Below are 23,755 nucleotides of genomic sequence, written 5' to 3'. Positions count from 1 at the left end.
GACAGAATAATTAGCATGTCCTACTCAACATGCAACATGGTTCTCTCTGTATGTGACATGGTGTTCTGATGCATATTTTGTGTCCCATCCTATACTTAAGTACGTGCCAAGCCCAATCCCAGGAACGACCCAGTCGTGCTTGGCGAAATACAATAATTCTGATAATAAAATAATTCTGATTCTCAATATCCCAGTGTGATGCATTATGGGAGTAACTTTTGGTTCCTGGAGATGACATTTGAAATTACCTTATTTTAAGAAGGCAAGGCACAGTCATACTTTTGTAGCACACCAGGGTCAGTATTTTTTTTGCTGTAGGACACAAACTTGCCTCGGCTGCAACCCTTTCTAATTCTTGCCACATGTGGAAAAAGGTGGCCAATAATCTACATGACCCACTTAGGTTGTGTACACACATCCAATTTTGATTTGCCAATTTTACCACTCCCATGTAGTATTCTCATACTAACACAATTAACTTACACAATCACACAGTTAAAGGGATACTTAAGTCAAGGGGCAAAAATGAGTTTAACTCACCTAGGGCTTTCCTCAGCCCCCTGCAGCCGATCGGTGCCCTCGCAGCCCCGCTCTGATGCTCCTGGACCCGCCGGCGACGACTTCCGGTCCTGGGCGCAATAGCAGCATAGGGGGCGATATTATAGCTGGGAACGCGGAGAATCACTCGCGTTCCCATGCCTGTCGGCCAGTGACGGCGAAACCGGAAGTCGTCGCCGGCAGGTCCAGGAGCATCAGAGCGGGGCTGCGAGGGCACCGATCAGCTGCAGGGGGCTGAGGAAAGCCCCAGGTGAGTTAAACTTATTTTTGCCCCTTGACTTAAGTATCCCTTTAACTTACACAATCTATTCATAACATTCAAAATCTGTTGGGCCTCATACTAACACCATGGAAGTAGTAAAATTGGGCAAATATTGGGAAATCAAAATGGGATGAGTGTACGCTCATGCTTGTTCCTGCCTATGGATGAGAGACAGCACAGAGCCTTCCGCTGTGCAGAAATACAACAGTAATTAGCTGTAAAATACACACAACAGGGTCAGCTGCAGCTAAGACTCATACAGCCAACTGCTAAAGACTGTACTAGACTAAAGGCATGTTTGTGTGGTAGGAATAAGCTGTGTATACATGTTATAAATATAGGAATAAATGAGAATCTGATGGCATTAATGAGAGCACTGTGTCAATAGCTCTAGCTTTGCTAAACAGGGTTCAGGTGCATCAATATCATCTCAGCACAAATCTACAGACAAAACAAGCTGATATGTAAGCAAAACTGACATTTCATCTTCTGAATGATAACGTAGCCTGCAACAATGCATAACAACCATTCAGTAATGGGCTGTGGCAATATGATGGCAGGCTATTTCCTATTTAATAAAACATGGGACTAAACTGATTATTAAACCATCATTTTGTTAAGCTGGGGTGTATAATGGTGATGCAGGCTCCTTTTAGGTTGTGCCCTAACATTTCTTCTCCTGGAGTCCAACAATCAACCAGAGATTATACCTAAAATAAAATAAAAAAAAATCTTAAGCTAAACCCAAGATGGCTGCGTGTATTACTTTATTTCATTTTTTTTTATTGGGGGGGGGGAGATTTATGCTCCTTGTGGCCATAAAAACCTCTTTAGCTACCAGTTCATAGGCTGCTTCTGTTTACACAGTGATCACATAATCAAGTATTTAAAAAAAATCATTAGACATGATTTTGTTTCAATTTTTAAGTCAGAACTTTTTGGTACGACTATGCTCGAGGTTTGTTTTTGTTTCAACATACATTTAAAGATACTAATATTCGTAACCGTCTTGTGCGATAATTTCACTCACAATTTAAATATTTATTATATTTTTACTAACAGAGGTGGACAAAATTAATATAGAATTTAGTTGCCGATTTAGTACAACCCAGGAGCCATTCAGATTTTTTTTCTTAGGTGCCAGGTCCATTGACAACAGTCAACCTTATGTGCCAGCTGTGATTTTTATGAAAAGCTGGCTACACGGTTTTCCTTTTCTCTTGGTCTAAATCTACAAATGGATATTGACAGCTTTACGTTAAACCAGGACCATCCATTTCTAGCTAACTCCGTACTAAACCTTAAGTCCTGATTTAAATGGTTTACACCATCTAAATATATTACTGCACCCATTAGGATCCACTGTACTCTCTCTCTATTTAACAGAAATTAACCGTAAACGACCATAAACAAAAATATACTTTCAACTACAAATATTTTTTAACTACATTTAAAAAAACATACTTTTTTTTTCAATCAGCTCTTCAGTTGCCTTTACCCACAGTCCAAAATTCTAAATATAAATTTTGTTCTTCAGCCTGTAACTGACCCCATGTGAACAGACGACCCAGTCTTCGCTGCCAAGAACTTTGATTGGTAGTTGTGACGTATTAATCCTCGAGGAGTGGCTCTGAGTGACTGCGACAGTTTGTGCAATAATAAATGATGGATCTTCCTTTTCACCCATGTGCTGCAGCAACTAGCCCAAATGTTATTTTCATGACACCTAAATAACTGTTAACGCCTGTTCTCTATCACTGCCTGCTAAGCACATCCTGGACTAGATGTTCCCAGTTTTACAAATTAGCACGTTCATATGGGCAATGTCTAATAAAGATAAATTAACATGGAAAAGTGATAACTGTAAAGATAATACCTATATTCTGCAGTAGAAAACATCTATATTAACCTTGTTATGGCAAAAAAAAAAAAATCTGCCCAAGGCCGATATTTAAAAAGGCATAATTTACAAAAGCTGTTCCGTTACTATAGTTCTAAAAATAAGTTCATTATATCATAAAATATTATTTATCTTGTTGCCTTAAATTTTAGCTGTCAAAATACGTAATGGTTCATTGACTCTGCACTCAAAAACAGTCAATTAATGAACAAAAATGTGCTTAATAATTAAAGCCCGCTCAGCATGAAAGACATACTGTTTTTTTTATTTTTTCCTATTTCATCAAAAACTAAAAATAACAATTGAAGGTACACAAAGAGCATACATTGCTGCAAGTATAGAGTAAATGTGTGACTTTGCAACGGATGACTGTTCAATATAAAATGTATAGTCGATGTTGAGAAGACAAGAGCAAAATCAGTGGTGCATTGCCAACAATTGTAAATAAATATTATAAAATGGATGAAGAGGGAAACTAAGGGGAGAATTATAAAAGGAATCAGAAATGTAAGCAAAATAGTTAAGCTAATGTAGATAATGGGTGGAAATATCTATCTGTATTTTGATAAAAGCCTCCAATTATTTTGTACCTTGCCACTTAATATGTTGGCGCTTTATGAATGTAATAATAGCAGATATAGACAATAATAAAAAAACAATCCATGGAAGTCACCAATTCACTAGTTTAATTTTGCCCCTTTATTTTAAAACAGCCACTCAAATTCAGGGGAATTTTCAAAATGGAAATTTACATTTATTCAGCTGGCAAACGCGGAAAATTAAAAAAAAAAATAGATTTAAGATTTGTATCGTAAAATGTATAGAGTGATATTCATTTAAATTGAATTGACTTTAAAACTTAGCCTTGGAGTTGGCAGGTGTCCTTCATTTGTCATCAGAAAGTTTTGACCTCCAACACCGATTACCTTGACAATAAATGTATTAAATGAAATTAGATAAATTAATCTGCTAACTTTAGTTGTTTTTTTTTTGTTCTACTTACAGAACAAGAAGTTATACTTAAAATGTTTCCAATAAATACGCCATGATGACACTGCAGGAAAATGCAGACCTGTGTAAGGAAGCATTCATGGGTGTTGCTTTGGTGGACTCATCAGCCTTACAGATTGTCCAATCAGAATGATCTTTGAGCAACCATGCAGCTTAGTAACAAGGGGTTATGTACCTACATGTGGTTTATAATGAATAAAAATAAACGTAGTTTCTATTACAGTCTAGAAACGATGACCACTGAAGTATTTTCAGATCGTTTTCTGTATAGGTCACACATAATATTTAAGGTTATGGGTAGTATAGGTTATGGATCCTATGAGAGGTTCACCTTCTAGTCCTGAGATGTTAACACTTACAAAACGTAAACAAAAATGTTTCATGTCTTTTTTTTTCACTGTAAAAACTTTGGTTTAGGGCAGCATGATGGGTAGCGCTCTACTCCTGCAGCACTAGACTCACGGGTTCAGATCTCAGCTAGGACACTATTTGCAAGGAGACTGCATACTCTCCCCATGTTTGCAAGGGTTTCCTCCAGGCACTCTTGTTACCCTTCACAGCCCAAACATGTGAGGTTCACTGACTCTCCCTAGACTGCGGTAGGGACATTAGATTCCAAGATACTCTAAGGGACAGTCAGTGACGTTAACTATTACTTAGTGTTCTCTGTAAAGCTCTGCAGAAAATGTCAACGCTATATAAATGCATAATATTCATTTAGTACTTTTGGCATTTTTCTCTTAGCTTCATAGAAGAAAGTGTACCTCAAATGCAGGCAGTTTTATAGTGATTCTAACTTTCAGCATTGCACTCTCACAACATAAAGTATTTATAGATATTCAATTTGCACACAACTCCAAAACACAGGGGATTTATTTCTCATTCAAAGATAATGAGTTGAGCCCTGCTATCACCTCGTTGTGCCTTTATCAGACAACGGTGCATGTAGGACGTATTGCTGTATAACCACATGTACAGCCTTGAATTTTACAGAGCCATTTACTTCAACTCACATACAACAGTATCAAGCTATAGTCACCATTATCAAAATAATAGCATAAAGTGGTTTATGTAATGGGTGTATATAAATCTGGGTTTTAAACAGCTATGGAAACATCTAGTTAATCCTTGTCACATTAACAGCAACTGAAAGATGAGAGTCTTAAGTCATGTGTGTACTAGTTCTGTCCTGCTCAGTGCAGGTGAAGGATGCAATACCACTGAAATACCAGCAGATGGTGCCAGTTCTCCAATTTGCAACAGTCGTGCATAGTTCGAATATTAAAATCATAAACAATCTTTAAATGTTTTAATAACAAAAACAGTTTATTGTAATCAATACATTCCAGATATTGTAGTAGTGAATGCTTTGGCATTGAGTTCTCTTGAAGTGTAATCAGGTTGAATGAACCCAAGAGAGGATCCTTCAGAAGAGGGAAATAAAAAGCCAGATGGAATTTAAAAGAACACAAAGTGAATATTTAAGTTGTAATTTATTAAACAAAAATAAGATTTGCCAATTTTGGATAGCCACCAACGCGTATGTCTTCTCTCTCCTCCCACCCACTCCCTCCATGCCAAGAACACATTACAAAAAATACACTTCTTTAGAACTGTACAAAATAAAAAGGGGGGAAGGGGGCATTTTTTTTGTTAACCCCCTAAAAGGGAAATCAAAGAAAAGGGTTTGAATAAGCGATGAATATCATGCAAAACTGCACAAAGAAAAATAATAAAATAAAAACAAACATAGAAAAAAAAAAAAAGAACAGACTAAATGGAAGACAAACTGATAATGCAAAAGAATTGTTTTGGGGCACAGAATGTTTGCATACCATTGGATTGTTGTTGTAAATAATGCACTTAATATTCCCAGCTTGAAGCTAACATACAGTAAATAAATATACAGTCTATGAGTGGGGAAATTCTATTTACTGGTATCCTAGCGCTGAAGCTGATGTTAACCTCTGTCCATATAGAGCATACGGAGAGTAGTAAGATCCTGCTGGTAATGAGGGTACTGGGAGACCAGTGGGCGTTGTTAGGGGACTCTTTCCATAAGGATGGTACCTGCTTAGTCCAAAAGTATGTGGATTCCTTAAAGACAGAGATCCTGGCAATGTGTTAGGACTTCCAGGCCCTGTTGGAGGAAGATGGAGATGGCAGGAAGCAGCAGACCCCAAACCAGATGTAGGGTAACCAGCCAAAAGTTTGTCAGCCCCAGGCAAGGCTGTGTGAGTCCGTAAGTGGGCAAGGAGTTCTTCTGACGTGGCAAATCTTTTGTCACAAGGTCCACTGGCAGACACCCAGTTGCATATGTGGGGGACTGGGTCATTTAGCATAAAGCCATAGGTATAGAGAGGATGGCCAGACAAGGAAGGGGTGACACTGGAAGACAACGTGGTGTGCACTGAATGGAGAGGGTGGCTGGGGTAGACTAGCGGATATCCAGACTTCAGGGCAGAGGGATCATGCACACAGGTGGAGCAGCTGCTGGAGCCAAGGTGTGAGGGGTTGTGGTAGCTCAGGCAATAGGGGTCCCTGCATAATCCTTGCATGAATGATGGGGGAGAGGCACCAGTTAGAGGACTGGAGCTTGGTGGTTTCCCCGGCAAACCTAAAGTCCCAGGAAGCTGATTTCCAACCAAGCCTGTTTTGGTGTGATCCAATCCAGGAACAAACTGTGAGGGGTACCCAGCATAGGCACCCACTATGGATCCATGATATCCAATGCCAGATGGGGGAAGTGGGAAGACTGAGTGTCCGGGTTTGTACGGAGATACTGGGGCCACATGGCCAGATCCAAGGGACGGTGGCTCAGATTTGCTGCAGGGAGTAACATCCCCGCTTTGGCTGGACTCTGCACTGGAGTTGCTAGTACTGGCTCTGGTATGGGTGGGGTTGCCTTGGGACACCTCTGAACTCATTTTGATGGCTTCTGGCTCTTTTTTGTCTTGTCCATCCACACTTTTAGATTCACAGTGCTGTCCAGGGGAGCTCACTCTTGAGGACGGAGATGCCGCATGAGGTGGAAAAGATTGACAAGAACCACTAGGCACTCTAAATCCTGCCTTGTCTGCAGTACCACCATTTGAAGATCCACTTTCCTTCCTGCTCTCTCCACCCTTAGAGTAGGGCTTAAAGCTTGACTTGTCCTCCAGTGGAGACTCTCCCAGCTTCAGTGAAGAGCTGCGACTACTCTCCTTTTCACTGTGGCTGCTGGAAGTCACAGAATTCAGCTTAGATGATGGAGGTGGGTCAGGCTTTCCGATCTGAGAGCAAGTCTGAGCCAGCAGGGCCAGTGGACTCTTTTTAGCATCCAACTAAAAGAGAATAAAAAGACAAGAGATGTAAAACAGTGCATATCTTAGACACACATCTAAATAGCACTTTATTCTCACAAAGTAGGTAAAACACTTAGAACAAAAGAAATTGTAATCCTAGAGCAGATACCTATCCTTTCAGTTCCCTAGCCAATACACAGATGCTTTCGAAGTGCAAGCTCTTTAGTTTTATATATCGTCATCTTCCATTGCGCCGTACAAAATAGGGGACAAACACGGGTTCATAATACAGACACTGTAACATAATACAAACATGCTAATAGGTTTCCTTACTGAACGATACAACACCAACTGCAGCAATAATCATCATCATTATCTGACATAAAATAAACTATACTCCTGACTTTTCAGCAAACACAGAAGTGCGTAGGAAGCTCACAACGGCCGCCTCTGCCGCCCTTTCACAAAATGCCCGAGGCGGTGAAAGGGTTAATCGTATACCGAACATCTCAGTTTTTTCTCCAGCACTCCACGGAATTTAATTGAGATTTGGGGTGACAAAAATCAAAGTCTGGCGCCTGATAAAATGAAAAGCCCACTGATTAAACCAGTCCTCTATTTTTTCCCTTCGCTGCTATTCAAGAGCCTCGGCTATTATTTCCAGGCTATAAATCTCGTGAAACTTTATCATTAGGGACTGCCATGGGATGATTAATGACAGGGGCTCTGAACTGACTAGGAGGGAGGAGGAGGGGGGCTAGTGCTGGGATGAGGGACAGGAGGGGGGAGGGGGGGAGAGAGAGGGAGAAGGAACCCAGATCAAGATGAAAAAAATAAAATTATATATATATATATATATATATATATATATATATATATATATATATATATATATATATACACACACACACACATTTTATTAGAAAGTGGGTGGAAATCAAATATCACAGACTCAACTCGGGGGACCATTACTATTAAAAATAATAATTGGCAAACACTCTCATAAATTAAATCAAAATCAATGTAGCCAACTAAGGTAGCCAAAATTAAATAGGAATGATTAAAAACTGCATGGAAAAAATTAAAAATAAACTTTTCCCTTTTTTATCCTCTATGAACCCAGATGCCCCATAAAGAGCAGATTGTTAACGATCCTGCCGGAACAAGGGACGTATTGATCGCCAGCCTATAACGTGACATGCCATAGAGCGTAGCGCACCGACAGCAGATCGCGGAGGATGAGCTAGGGACAGGATCGCAACACGATGTGTCGATGTCTTATGCCTGGTACACACCATGCAATTTCCCATCAGATCGACGATTCAAATCAATCATTTCCGATGTTCAGGTTTCCGATCGCTTCTGTACAAAATCGATCAGACCCGTCAGAAATGATCTATTCAACCCAAGAATCATAGGAGTGTAGAGGCAGAAAAGGGGTACATTACAAAGTCACACACACACACAAAGACGGAGAGAGAAAAAGCAAACAGAGCACTCCTTGTAATGAAAGGCTGTCTACAGCATTAACCAAACATCGCTGGGTGGGGAGGCTGGAGACTTCTTATCTGATTACAACACACAGCAAACCGCCACTGAACCTCCTAACCCCATCACTGATGATAGCGGGGTGCCCCCTTATCCCGCACCCTATAGGAGCATCCCTACTACAACTTGCTGAGCTACAATGGAAGAAGATGCGAGTAGCCAGCTCTTCCGATCAGTGCCATCCGCAGCAGCAGCAGCACACACTCTCATTATAGATCCATCAGTCCTAGGACGATCCATGCCATAGACAGAGCTCTCCTTACCTCTATAGGGCTGACAGGGGTGGAGGAGAGAGGCTGCAAGTACTCCGGGTGCAGCAAGTGTCCTGTATGTGCAGTCAGCATTCTGAGCACCCTGATGGGCAGTCTGTTGGCCTGGCGCAGAGGGTGGCTGGGCGCAAGAGAGGGCAGTGGTGAGGGGCAGCTCTGCTGGTCTGTCTCGGTGCTATATCCAAGGGGAGAACAGTTCATTTGGAGGAGGGATGTCCAGGGTGTAGAGGTTCCCCTTGTGCTCCCTTCCCTCCAGCTGGCTGCAAGGCTCTGCCTGCTAAACCCAGCCCAGCTCTCTCAACACCACTTCAAAGGCTTGCACGGGACGGCCAATGGGAGGCCAGGGCGGGGATCCGGGCGTGGCCTGCACTTCAAGGAAGACAGGATGGATGTTAACCATGTGCATGCTGCTGAGTGGGGTGAATTTCCTGTGAACTTTCACAGTAGATGTGTATCCAGGGCAAAAGCCTTTCTGAAAAACTGTACTGTACTTATGTTTCTTCATATAAAGCTAATATTTTCCACAGCTCTTCTTCACATGCCACTAAATGAGATCTTCTGCAGGGCTTTACAGGGAATGTAGACAAGTCACTGAATGTCTTTCAGAGGAGCTCACAATATAATGTACCTTCTCCACTCATTGCTTATATTATTATTATTATTTATTAATTTATATACTGCTGACTTCTTCTGCAACACTTTACAGAGTACATAGTCCTGACACTGTCTGACATAGGAGCTTTACAGGAGTAGAGCCTGAAGAAGTCTCATTAGCCGAGAGCTTACTCCTGGGATCATCCTAAAATCAAAACGTCCTGCTTATACTGATAGGTAACATGCTACAATACTGCTACTACTGACATAGGAGCTTACAGTGTAATCCCTACAGTTATAGCTTATTGTCCTAAGAGGAGCCTAAAGCTTTTTTATCAGTATACTTTTGTGATGTAGGAGGAAACTGGAGTACACAGAGAACACATGCAAATATTAAGAGAACATACAACTTGAGGCATATGGTGTCTTGGCCTGAATTCAAACCTGTGACTTTAGTGTAGCTATCCACTATGCCATTGTGTTGTTGTGTTCCAATGTTCCTATTAAAGTGTGAGGTATGTATACGCTATGCGGTGTACTGCAGATCAGACAAATGATTAATACCTCCCAAGTATGGATTTTTCTCTGGTCTATCACCTTTCTCCAATTAATATCAAATCCGATCTCAACTTGCTTGCTGCCCTTTTAGTTTTACTGTATTCCTCTACCATGTGACTACCTGCCACTTGTGTACAAGTCAAGTTGTGAAACTCAGGATGGGTTGTGTTGGGTGTATGCAGAGTGGGGACTGGGGTAACCATTGGGTACTCACAAATGCAGACCCTGTGGAGGGACGAGATAGGGGGCATGTAGGACACACAATATACAGTATCTCAGAGTCCATGCCCTGTGCATACTCTATCTTCTAGGTGAGTGTATGATGACATGTCCACTCATATCTACTCATATCCGAGTTGGAGGGGATTTCAGAGAGTGTCATTACTCAGCTGTGACAATTTTGCTGTGGGGTCACATGATTTCCAGCTATGCCACTGATCCAGATAATAATAATAATATGAAATGATAAACTATCATATACAATGGAAGGATACTGGTAGTGTTAGCAGTACACAACAATTGTCTTCTGCGAAACAACAGTATTTGCACGACGATCTGCAGGGACGTAACTAGACTTAATAGGGCCCCGCTGCAAAAATGATAGCATGGGGCCCCTCGGTCGCCGAACCCTGGGATTGGGAGCTGGGCGAATGGCAGCGATAGTGTTCTGATAGGAAGAAGCGTCTGGAAGCAGGAAACATTACACACGCTCCTGCACATGGTTTTCGTGAGTAAATCAGGATGTTTCTTTGCTAACTGGCTGCACTTGTTTTTGGGGAGAGGGAGGTAGAGGGACCCCCAAAGCCTTGGTCCCCCTGCGATGGCAGGGGTCACAGGGGTGATTGCGACACCCATGACGATCTGCATACACATGATAAGCCAGGGATCATTAGGTAGCTGCAGACACCAGAGGGCATGGGAGAGGCATTTAGCACATCTCAGTTGTTCCACCTTCTTGGTCACTCACAGTTCCTGCTAGAGATGGTGTCCCTTCTGGCATGTAGTCACCGTTGTTTTTCAAGACTATAGTGACCACACGCTATTCTAACCTGTCCTAATTTCATAAAAACACACAGAATGGATACTCATGTTTGTAGGTTCATTTTTGGATAAGTTTTAAATCAGGAAATACAGAGAGAGAATATGTAAATATGCTGATTCCATAAATACACCTGATTTCAGCCCAGTCATTGGCTGTTGGGCCACATGAACCTTAGTTATGCTTCTGGTGGCTGCAGGGAATGAAAACTACATGCTGCTTGTAATTAGGCCAATGAAATTCACTTCCTGCTGAATCTGATAGGCCCAGTCTAAAGCTCAGAGCCGGATCATCCACAAGGCAGTTGCCTAGGGCCTGGAGAGAGTCTAGGGGCTTGGTGGATGCTAGCCCCTAGTGATGGGAATTCCGGCTCTTCTCAGAGAATCGGCTCTTCTGAATCGACTCCCATTAAAGAGCCGGCTCTTACGGCTCTGAATCGGCTCTTCATTAAATATCACTAGACACCACTCAGAATCGGAGTAAAAGCCCCACCCCATCTCCATGACAACTCCAGACTGCTTCTCTGACTGGGGCAATCCCTCCTGCTACTGCTCTGCTCCGCCCCATACACTCCTACAAGCTGCAAGAGGAGGGCTACATCTCCCAGCATGCCTCAGCGCCCTTTATTACAGAGCAAAGCAGAGCTGTGTGGGGTGACTGAGGCACCGGCTCTCCTCAAAGTGGGCGCCGGATCTTGTCGTTCGCAGCAAAGAGCCGGCTCTTAGAGCCGGCTCGTTCGCAAACGGCCCATCACTACTAGCCCCACCAAATTTTACTAAAAAAGCCAGGGGTACGATTTCTAAGAAATTTGCTTGCAGGCCAATTTCTTTGCATCTCATTGACCTTCTCTACTTCCTGTTAGCAGATCCTATGGACTATTCCCCACCTGAATGGCACCTGAGACTATGGCTTCAGAGACATGGAAAGGCATATGATCATTATATCACGGTGGTGTGTGATGATTCCTTCTGGTGTATGATAAGGGCCTGGCAGTCCACCTACAGTAAATGTATGTTGGCTTAGTTCCCACACTTCTGCACTGTCATGCCTGGATGCACTGCATACGTGTAGGAAAGCATCTGCGCTGCTCTGGATTATGCAATTCCGCAGAATCTGCTGGCTTGCACATAAATCTTAATCATTATTCTGTGACCGGGAGGTATGCACTATAACAATGTGATTTAATGCACTTCTCACATTCTTGAACAAACTGATCCGGACATTATATCATCTTATTCTCCTTGTCTCTTGTCTGTCTGTTTCTTGTTACATATTCACACAGGCTTGAGCAGGCCACGGCTCTTTACCCCGCTGCTGTACAACTACAAGTCAACAAACTACAAGTCAACAAAGAAACAAGTTAGTTTCTTATTTGCAACTTTCTGAATGTTTATTAAGTGATAAATGACCTTGGTGCACAAATTCCACAGTGTCAAATGATTCATAGAAATGTATGTACATCTATCAATGACACTTGCTGGAAAATTAATTTTAGTGATAGTTTCTGGCGACAGTTTTGGAAGGATTGCAGTACAGACATACTGCTTGGCAAATTACTGAGCAGCCTCTTTTGTTGTATGGGGAGAGGAGTAGGAAGGATGAGTGGTAGATGCCCTGCTGTAGGGTGTACAAGCAAATAATATCATCTTTATTCATCTATCGCAACAAATCCCACAATTAAATTGGGGCATACCTGTTCACACACTAGATTTTTTCCTTAAAGAGAATCTGTACTCTAAAATTCTTACAATAAAAATCATACCATTCTATTCATTATGTTCTCCTGGCCCCCTCTGTGCTGTTTCTGCCACTCCCTGCTGCAATCGTGGCTTGTAATTGCCAGTTTTAGGCAGTGTTTACAAACAAAAGACATGGCTGCTAACCAGAGTGTGATAGGCTGAGAGGAGAGCTTGGGGAGGGTGTGTAAAGCTTCTGCCTATCACAAGCAGTGCTGCACATTCCACACATTCCAGCCTGAGCCCGACAGAGCTGACAGGAAAGAAGATAAGATTTATTACAGAGACAGTGCAACTAGAAAAGGCTGCAGTATGCCAGAGCACATTAGAACAGGTATAGGAACTTATAGGATAGAAGAAATAAGGCTCAACATTTTGTTACAGAGTCTCTTTAAGCCTGGTAAACACCTTAAATTTTGATTTGCCAATATTACCACCTCCGTGTAGTATGAGGGTCATCAGAGTTTGGTTACTATGAACAGATTGTGTAGGTAAACTCTCATACTACATGGAGGTGGTAACATTGGTCAGTGATTGGCCAATTAAAATTGAAGGTGTGTACTAGGCTTTAGACAACTGCAAATTATATATTTTTCTCTCCTGAAAATCCAGTGTGTGTACATAGCTGCAACTGATTTGCAGAAAGTTTTCAGGACGCTACCTGTTATTGTCTAAAGGCGGCCATACACCGATTGATTTTGATGTTGTAATGACTAATACGGTATATTTCATTCTTTTATTGAATAGATTATAAATTGATTATTATTATTATTGATTTATAAAGCACCAACATATTCCGTGGCGTTATACAAAGTAAGAAACAACATGGGAAATGTCCTTTATACCATTATACTTAGTTATATTGTATTTAAATCAGTGTTTCTGAACATGTGTATCATCAGCTGGGTGGAGGGGAAAAAAAGGGTTGGCATAGTGTAATTTTTTGTTTGATTGACAGCGCAAATCTATCCAATATCAATTCCAAGTAAACAAGTGATCAAGTAATGCTGGGTACACACTATGGGCCTGATTCACAAAGCGGTGCAAAGTGTTTGCACGCCTGTGAAAAGCCCTTTATCACGCCTAAACTCAGTTTAGGCGTGATAAAATGAAACTCGCGCGAAATTCCCGCGCGCAAAGTTTTGCGCGGCTCACGGTGCAGTGCGCGCGATGCGCCCATTAAACCCTATGGGCGCTGCGTGCGGAGTGGCGCGATTGCGCGCTCAAAACTTTGCGCGTGGGACTTTGCGCGCGATAAATAGCACAAAACGGTGCTAACTTAGCAGTGCAAAGGTTATCACGCCTAAAGTCTTTTAGGCGTGATAACTGAGTTATCACCGCTTTGTGAATCAGGCCCTATGAGATTTTCTGGCTGATTTACTGTCAGATCGATTATTTCCAACATGTTCGATTTGCAAAAAGAGAGAGTAGCTGACACTAGATCTGAGTAGGCGGTGGACTGGCCCTGCACCGGATTCTGACCCAGCAGTTACGTGCACTTCATATTAAACATCTTGCATGAACAAACAAAAGAGAACGGAAGACACTGTATACTGCAGAAAAGGGTACCTTTAATCAACGGTGCACAGTCATCGGGTATGCAGTGGGGGTGACAAAGGCCTGACAGCCGTTTTGCTTAAAAATAAGCTTCCTCAGAGGCCACCACTTCCTCAGAGGCCACCACACTTAAAAATAAGCTTCCTCAGAGGCCACCACTTAGGTGGCCTCTGAGGAAGCTTATTTTTAAGCGAAATGGCTGTCAGACCTTTGTCACCCCCACTGCATACCCGATGTCTGTGCACCATTGATTAAAGGTACACTTTTCTGCAGTATACAGTGCCTTCTGTCCTCTTTTGTCTGTTCATGTTTGATTTGCTTTCCGATCGATTTCCGAGCATTTTCCAATCGATTTCCGTTAACTTTAATAGGAAATCGATCGGAAAATGCCCGGGAATCGATCGGAAAGCAAATCGAACATGTTTCGAAATAATCGATCTGACAGTAAATCGGCCAAAAAATCTCATAGTGTGTAGCCAGCATTACTCTCCATCAACAAACCATTTTCTGATTGAAAACAAATGATCGGAATGTTGGTCAGACATGGTTCAATTATTGCATGGCCAGCGCATACACAAGACAGCACACAACGGGCGCGAACGAGAGTTCAAGCGATTACGGCACTTTGTTCAGGAGTCGTTCGGGATCTTAAAGATCCGATCCGTTGTGATGGTTGTTGTCGCCTCGTGTCGCCAAATGTCGTTCGTGTAATCACGCACCTGTACCCACTTCATGAGATTGCGGAAACGATTGATAAACGCTCAAATAAAAAAAATCACCATTCATTGGAAAAATCGTCTGAAAAATTGCGTAGTTCATAAAGTGGTATACCTAGTATAGGATCCTCTACTGCTTCTAAAACGTATCAGTTAGTTGAAGGTGTATTGAATAATATATAATAAAAAGTTGCACATCCATGTTTTTGTTTGCTTTTAGAGGAACTGTTAACCATACACAAGAAGCCACACAGTTTGTTTTGCTGCATAACGTAAAAGAAGCCAATGTCAGCTGAGAGCACTAGAGGGCGCTGCTAATGTTTATCTAACCCTGAGGTGCAGTGCTGCTGAGAAGCTGAGCAAGACAGGTTTGCCAGGTCACATCTTGATGAGCTCACTGGAAGATAAAAAGTAATAAAGTACCATTGTTTGAATTATTTAAAGGTCTTTTGGCAGTACAGAGGTCAGATTCTTTATCAGTAATTACATGTGATAAATGGCTGTAGGCCCCTGTTATCAGGAGAGGTGGATGTTGTTTTGTTGTCTCATTCATCTTGAAAATATTGCTGGGGTTAGGTACCACACTGTCTTTTGTAAAGAGCTGTACCAGAATCCTTTGCTGCCCCAGATACCACAGTGGTGTTGCCAGATGTGACGGTGCTGCTTGCTATTTGAGAATTTAAAGGTGCTATAATATGACATGAAGAAATATACATCTTGATTTATGGGGTCATCCTAGTAGATGCAAATAACCTGCTGATCTATCATAACAGTTTAGACAGAATATTGAACCATTCACATAAGTCTTTAATGTAACTGGAATATATTTATAAATGGGCGGCAAAATTTATGTGTGCAAACAGCGGGTACGTTACATAGTTTTCGCAACGCATGTTACGCACACAGTGGATACGCTGCTTGCGAACCGCTTTCTACATAAATTGTGTGGCTCTTAACGCAGCACACGTTTTGTGTATAGATCACAGAGTTTGTGCATGCGTAAAATCTACCGGTCATTAGTGAATACTAGCAAATTACCCAGAATACTTTGCTGGTTCCTTTTTCCTACTTCGTATAAAGCATGGCAAAGATGTCTGCAGATTGGCTTCAGACAGAGGCCCATTTGCAATTCACTTTTTCTCCTGAGTTTTATCCTGGGAGATAATGTTTCATCTTCTTTTTAAAATAACTCTCAGCATGTTGCAATTGAAAAAGTACCAAAAATAGTTGAAAAAGTACTGTCTGAGCATTTTCTTGCTTGCTGGTAGCTTAAAAAGTATTTTTAGAAAATATCACCTAGGAGAAAACTCAGGAGAAAAAGTGAATTGCATATGGGCCCGAGGATCTTAATAAACAAGTGGAAAAACACCCTGGCCCATATGCAATTAACTTTTTCACCTGAGTTATCTCCTAGGAGATCATTTTCATCTTCTCTATAAAATAACTTGTAAGCATTTTACAATTGAAAAAGTACCCAAAAGTTGGTGAAAAAGTACTATCAAATTTCTGTTGAGTATTTTCTTACTTGGTAGCTTAAAAGGTATTTTATGCCACGTTATGAAATTATGACACGTTATGAAAATATCACCTAGGAGAAAACTCTGGAGAAAAAGAAAATTGCATATGGGCCCTTGAGTTTAACAAAGACCACCCTGTATGACCGGGTCGGGGAGAAATCGGCTCCCCGACCGGACTGAGGAAGTAAAGGAGTGATCACAGAGACAAGGTAATGTATGCCTATGCACGTATCCTCCCTCCACCTAATCCTACTCCCTCCACCTCGCTGCCTAACACTCTCCAACTCCGACCCCCGCTGCCTAACACTCTCCCCCTTCGTCCCCTGCTGTCTAACACTCTCCCCCTTCGACCCCTGCTGCCTATCACTCTCCCCCTCCGACCCCTGCTGCCTAACACTCTCCCCCTCCGACCCCCGCTGCCTAACACTCTCCCTCTGACCCCGCTGCCTAACACTCTTCCCCTCCGACCCCCGCTGCCTAACACTCTCCCCCTCCGACCTCCGCTGCCTACCGCTCTCCCCCTCTGACCCCCGCTGCCTAACACTCTCCCCCTCTGACCCCCGCTGCCTAACACTCTCCCCCTCCGACCCCCGCTGCCTAACACTCTCCCCCTCCGACCCCTGCTGCCTAACACTCTCCCCCTCCGACCCCCGCTGCCTAATACTCTCCCCCTCCGTCCCCTGCTACCTAACACTCTCCCCCTCCGACCCCCGCTGCCTAACACTCTGCCCCTCCGACCCCTGCTGCCTAACACTCTCCCCCTCCAACCTCCGCTGCATATCACTCTCCCCCTCCGACCCCTGCTGCCTAACACTCTCCCCCTCCGACCCCCGCTGCCTAATACTCTCCCCCTCCGTCCCCTGCTACCTAACACTCTCCCCCTCCGACCCCCGCTGCCTAACACTCTGCCCCTCCGACCCCCGCTGCCTAACACTCTCCCCCTCCAACCTCCGCTGCATATCACTCTCCCCCCCCGACCCCTGCTGCCTAACACTCTCCCCCTCCGACCCCTGCTGCCTAACACTCTCCCCCTCCGACCCCCGCTGCCTAACACTCTCCCCCTCCGACCCCCGCTGCCTAACACTCTCCCCCTCCGACCCCCGCTGCCTAACACTCTCCCCCTCCGACCCCCGCTGCCTAACACTCTCCCCCTCCGACCCCCGCTGCCTAACACTCTCCCCCTCCGACCCCCGCTGCCTAACACTCTGCCCCTCCGACCCCCGCTGCCTAACACTCTCCCCCTCCAACCTCCGCTGCCTAACACTCTCCCCCTCCGACCCCCGCTGCCTAACACTCTCCCCCTCCGACCCCCGCTGCCTAACACTCTCCCCCTCCGACCCCTGCTACCTAACACTCTCCCCCTCCGACCACCGCTGCCTAACACTCTCCCCCTCCGACCCCCGCTGCCTAACACTCTCCCCCTCCGACCCCTGCTGCCTAACACTCTCCCCTTCCGACCCCCGCTGCCTAACACTCTCCCCCTCCGACCCCCGCTGCCTAACACTCTCCCCCTCCGACCTCCGCTGCCTATCACTCTCCCCCTCCGACCCCTGCTGCCTAATACTCTCCCCCTCCGACCCCTGCTACCTAACACTCTCCCCCTCCGACCGCCGCTGCCTAACACTCTCCCCCTCCAACCCCCGCTGCCTAACACTCTCCTCCTCCGACCTCCGCTGCCTATCACTCTCCCCCTCCGACCCCTGCTCCCTAACACTCTCCCCTTCCGACCCCCGCTGCCTAATACTCTCTCCCTCCGCCCCCCACTGCTTAACACTCTCCCCCTCTGACCCCCGCTGCCTAACACTCTTCCCCTCTGACCCCTGCTGCCTATCATAACCCCCCCCCCCCTACATTTTTTAACACTTATAACAGTATTTAGCGTGATAAGTGTAAGTCACCCTGCATGCTCCATTTTTAACACTTATAACGCTAAATAGCGTTATATAATGTAAGTCAATGTGGCGCCATTTTTATACCCTCGGCGCTGTTTTATCTGTCCCGCCAGAAAGCCCCGCCGCCGAAATGACATGTACGCACTTTCGCTCTCCATAGGTACTGCAATATACAATGGTAAACCACTGAGAAAACGTCACATTTTTTTTCATTTTGCACATGTATAGGTATATGTGCAGGTTTTGTATACTTGCTATGGGAAGTTTGTTGCCTTTCTACTGTGACTGCAGCATATTTGTGCCGTGAGCAGTCTCACAGCTGGTGATATTTGGAGTTGAAAATTGTAAAATCTGCTGGGCCAGAAAAGTGTAATTGACTCTCACTGCTCCTTGTTGTGACTGGTGACACAAACACAGGTAAATCTGACTCTGCATTCACAATATTGCCATAACTAGAGTGCGAGCATGACTAGGCCTAAGCTGGCCATGATCCAAGGAGTGCTCTTTCAAGTAATGTTTTCTAATCACTGGATGAGTTCTAGGCCAAGTTCACACCATGTAGTTTGCGTAACACCTGTGCTATTAGCCTGTGCGTAACGCAATGCTTACTCATTTGCATGTTATCTCTGGTAAGGGTAGTGGGCTGGTTAGGCTCTACTTGGATATTCTGATTTTCCTTGCCTCATAGATGGATCATGTTGATTGTCACTGGATCAGAAACAAATGGTGATCCAAGGAAACAGCCAAACACTTATAAAAGCTGCAATCCTTTTACTTTAATAACTATGGCAAATTGGCAATCAGCAGATGGCTGCTGTTACATATATACTCCATTCTCTTTTACTAGATTCTGTATGAGATCAGTATAAATATAACTATCTTCTTAAAAACATGTCAAGTTATATTTATCATGGAAGAAAGATCTCCCATGATTCATCACTGCTAAGTGTACAAACCATCCCTTTATATTCCTTAGTGGGCTTTTTGGTCTCTTTAAGCCCCTTAAAGAGACTCTGTATTAAAAAAAAAAGTCCCCTGGGGGTTATTTACCTCGGGAGGGGGAAGCTTCAGGGTCCCAATCAGGCTTCCCCCATCGCTGTAGCTGCAGGCAATACAGCGCTGGCTCCCCCAAAGCCTCCCCAGATCTCCCCCGACAGGCCTGATAAGGCTTGATATATTTACCTCTCCGGGATCCAGCGCAGGGGCAATAGCGGCTCTTTGGGCTAGCCGGAAATAGCCGGGCCTGATCGTCTCCGCTCTACTGCACAGGCGCAAAAGGACTCGCACCTGCGCAGTAGAGTGGATCGATCGGGTTTTGGACATTCCGCCTTAACCTGAACAGAGATCTGCTACTGCGCCTGCGCTGGATCCTGGAAGGTAAATATTTACATCGCCGCACTTCGGGGGGCTGCAGCTGGACAACGGAGGGACGGAGAAGAACGGGGGAAGCCTCATTAGGATCCACAGGCTTCCCCCTCCCGAGGTAAGTACCCCCAAGGGGACTTTTTTTTAATTACAGGATTTCTTTGAAATATCCTAGGGCCTTTGGATCACTATGAGTTATCTGAGTACTGCAAATGAGATCAGATGATCATTGCTTTATAAATCAATAATAATAATAATTGAAGTAAACTCAAGGTGAAAAAAGTTTTCAATAAATACTTACCTCGGTGTTTGAGAGAATCTTCAGACCCCTCAAGACTACTTCTTTCATCCAGCCATGCCTCCAACTTGCTACTGAATGCTCTTTTTTGGAACTCCGGCCGCACACCCTCTTTGTAATTGAAACATGGCTGAGCTTTGCGGCCGTAACAGTGATTCTTTTAGAACGGTACGTGCCCAGGACGCTCTCGGTCACGGTGCTGTGCACAGCCATGAGGAAGCACGATACACGGGGCACACAGAGTGCATACAGCGGCTAGACAGGCAGATGGCTGGATGAATGAAGTAGCCTGGAGGTGTCTGAAGAATCTCTAGGACACTGAGGTAAGTATATATTATAAAATTTCTCGGGTACACTTTAAATTCCAACCATACTGTTGTTTTGGGGAGAAAATGTTTTTTATTGCTCTGTTTTCTTTTTCATCTGAATTTCCCTCTGTTCCCTTCCATCCTGATGGAATATATTACATCTATGGTGGCCCAAGGACAGGAAATAAAGAAAAAAATGATCAAACTGGGCACAAAGAAATCAATAAAACCTAAAAGAGATTCTAAACTTTTCCACACTATCCAAAACTAAATATATTTGTCCTTTCTTGGGGCTGACCTGTAAGATAAGACAAAATAAGCATCAGGACTCAATTGGGAAACAGGCCCTCTCATGCAGGCAGTGCGATCGGCCAGCCGTACACTCCGTGTCCTATTGATCAATATGTAGCAGTATGCCTTTAGGTCACATTGGCGGTCCGACCTGAAGAGCACAACTCGACTACTCTTTCTTTTCTCAGCCACACAATGGATAATAGCCACAATTTGCAAACACTGCAGAACATGGACAGAGTAAATAAGGCTTGAATACCCTTGTGCTACTTAATTTCCTGACTGATGTGGTACAACAGCTTTTAACTCTTTCCCTGAGGTCTGTAGCAGATTGTAAACTTATAAATTTTCCTGTCACCTCAGATTAGTGAATGGGATTGGACTTTTGGTTTATTGCACCTCAATTATAAACAATTCCTTTTATTGTTACATGTCAAGACAGAGCAGCTCCGTGTGGTAAAACCCCAGCGCATTTTGTTAGCAAAGGACATAATTCACCGGAATTTTAGCCAGAAGCTTCTGTAACAGCGCAGCGTTAATAATATACAGGTTGTAAATTCTCAGTGAGTGCTGGCTCAGTCCTGTGACATGTATATATTAATTGTATACAGCGTGTCCTCTCCTGCGTAAACACTGCAGGCATGCTGATTTAAGGCCCAGATCTGGACACACTTAGGAAAGGGAGAGACAGCTGCACAGTCCTGGTCACTGCAAGCTGACAGAAGGCTTTTTACTCCTTGTTAAAGTCACTTACAGAAAAAAAGGAAACGTGGCTATATTCTGTAACTGGAAAAAGCGGCCTATGTCTTCCTGTTACTGGATATATTGGACTCCTACTGAGCTGGTAGACTGTTAGTAGGGTCTGCTTATATATATCTTGCAACTTCCCTTCCATGTGTAGCAACCCCCCTCCAATTCCATGTGCGGCCTCCTCTTCCATGTCTAACATTCATGTACAGCAGCCTCCTTCAGTTCTGTACAGGGCCCTTGGGCAGCAGCTCCCTATCTCCATCTGTTGCTCCTTATTTGCAACCTCTGTATGCCATTTGCAGCCTCTTCGTATATATGCAGTTATATCTCCCCCTCCTCCTGCCCAGACTGAGCTCCTATGAGCCCTTGCTACTGTCTTAAAATGCCAAGGCTCTCTGAAAAGCTGTGGGCGGGGTTTGTTTAGTTTATAGGGAATTAGAGTATTAAAACAATAACAAAAAAGTATTTGGCTTGAGGAATGCCCTATAAACAATAGGAAAGGAACACAATTATGCAATGAGTAAAAGTTCATCTTGGGTCCACTTTGAGGAATTCCCCTAATTATACGGTACCTGTATGTGCATGGATGGGGTAATAATACAAATAACTATGCTGTGTTCTTTTTCTTCTTTTTCTACCTGAAAGAGTTAATATTCAGTTATTTGAGTGACAGTTTCTCTCCAGTAGGACTATAGCATCCCTCACTGATAAGGAATTACAGCCGTAAAACCCAATAAAGTTTCCTGGCAGAGAACAGAGTTCCTGGGAGCAGTGGATAGATAAATAGGTAAATAATTCATATTGTTTAGCTCTCTGAGACACAGAAACACTGTGTCATTGAACAAAACAATACATTTATTTTTTAATTTTTTTAAACATAACATAAAACTGGGATATCTAAACAAAAGTAGTTTTAAGGAGTAGGAGCATATATACCATTGTTTATCTCATTAGTTTCTTTTCACTTAAGGTTCACTTTAAAAATGTCACCATTCACATCAGATTGTCCTGCTGAGTTTTTTTTGGCCTAGCTAGCATTATTAAAGCATTTAGATAACATTTATTGGGCCAAAATACTGCCAACAAACACCCATGTGAACTAACTACAATGTTACCATGGATTTCTAATCAACTGGAAAGTTGATATTCAGGCGCTGCTTCCAGAATCTTATCCAATGGGTACATAAACAGAAATGCTTGGTTCAGCCAATTGTTACTGTTTAGGACAAATAAAGGGGGCAAGTGGAACCCCCTAGACACCATTATTGATTGCTTGACAAGTGGCTAGCGATCAAACATTTCTTGTAATCCATCTGTTCCTTCTGCAAGTGGTAGTGTCTGTGAGGTATGTTAACTAGTGGTAACATTTCGGTGTGAACACATCCCACATACATTTTACTGGGAGTTAGGAAAGCTATGTACACTTGCATAAAGGTGCCCATACACTCGTCAGATTGGCAGCAGATAGATAAGAAATGCATCTGATGGTCTATCTGATGCGTTTTTAGAACATTTTTTACCAGGATAGAATTCCAACAGATTTCAGTTTGAAATCTATTGAAATTCGATCTGATGGCATTTTTTTGCCATCAGATTTCCATTAAGGCCAATGCAAACTGATAAGCAATCTCTTCAGATCGACCTAAATTTTCCACCCTGCAAGTTCGATGGAAATCCATCGAAATCGATCGAAATCGGCCATCGATCGGTCGATTGGCCAACCGATTTGCAATCGATCAATCGATCGATCGATCGGGATCGATCGGTCGGCCAGAAAATCGGCTGAGTGTATGGGCTGCTTAAGGAGCATTGCTCTATATGCTTGTTACACAAACAACATACTATATGTATTTAGCGCATGATGCAAATTAAGCAAACTATATAATTTGCCTGGCAAAATGTTATATGCACTCGGTGCGCAAGTACATTTTACCTCTATTTAGTGAATGTATACCATAGACTACATATATATATATATATATATATATATATATATGTACCGTATATATATAGAGAGAGAAAGAGAGAGAGAGAGAGCGCACACAAGGGAAAGAGTCAGGTCTACAATTGTTTGGTGCCAATACTCAGCATGCCATCTGCTCAGGATCTACTGGCACTAAGCTATTGCTCCAGGCTTGTTTATTTTTGGCTGGAACACCCATAAATGTTTATATTTGGCCTGGTTTATGCCTATGGAGAATGAGGGGAAGGGCAAATCTCTTGGCTTGGCATGTTCTGGGGAATTAAAAAGCAACTGGACAAGCATGTCAGTTTCGCCCAGTAAAAAAGGCCATACATGCAT

General features: G+C 43.4%; 1 protein-coding gene across 1 annotated transcript; it reads right to left on the bottom strand.

Annotated features, from left to right (window-relative positions):
- Positions 1 to 5,205: 5,205 nt before the first annotated feature.
- Positions 5,206 to 9,116, bottom strand: ZNF703 (zinc finger protein 703). The gene is made up of 2 exons (XM_068274956.1): positions 8,827 to 9,116; positions 5,206 to 7,054 (listed from the first exon to the last, which is right to left on the bottom strand). Exons 1-2 carry the CDS (start codon positions 9,031 to 9,033, stop codon positions 5,663 to 5,665), a joined length of 1,599 nt encoding a protein of 532 aa, XP_068131057.1. The 5' UTR covers positions 9,034 to 9,116; the 3' UTR covers positions 5,206 to 5,662.
- Between the last annotated feature and the right edge of the window lie 14,639 nt (positions 9,117 to 23,755).

The sequence above is a fragment of the Hyperolius riggenbachi genome, chromosome 3 (genome assembly GCF_040937935.1).
Source record: "Hyperolius riggenbachi isolate aHypRig1 chromosome 3, aHypRig1.pri, whole genome shotgun sequence".
Classification (NCBI taxonomy): Eukaryota; Metazoa; Chordata; class Amphibia; order Anura; family Hyperoliidae; genus Hyperolius; species Hyperolius riggenbachi.
This window is presented reverse-complemented; position numbering and strand designations above follow the sequence as displayed.

Excerpts from the sequence above, each read along its gene's own strand:
- ZNF703 (XM_068274956.1), bottom strand. The coding sequence starts at position 9,033 with ATGAACTGTTCTCCCCTTGGATATAGCACCGAGACAGACCAGCAGAGC. Across the intron at positions 7,055-8,826 it reads CCCCTGTCAGCCCTATAGAG|TTGGATGCTAAAAAGAGTCC; the intron begins GTAAGGAGAGCT and ends ATTCTCTTTTAG.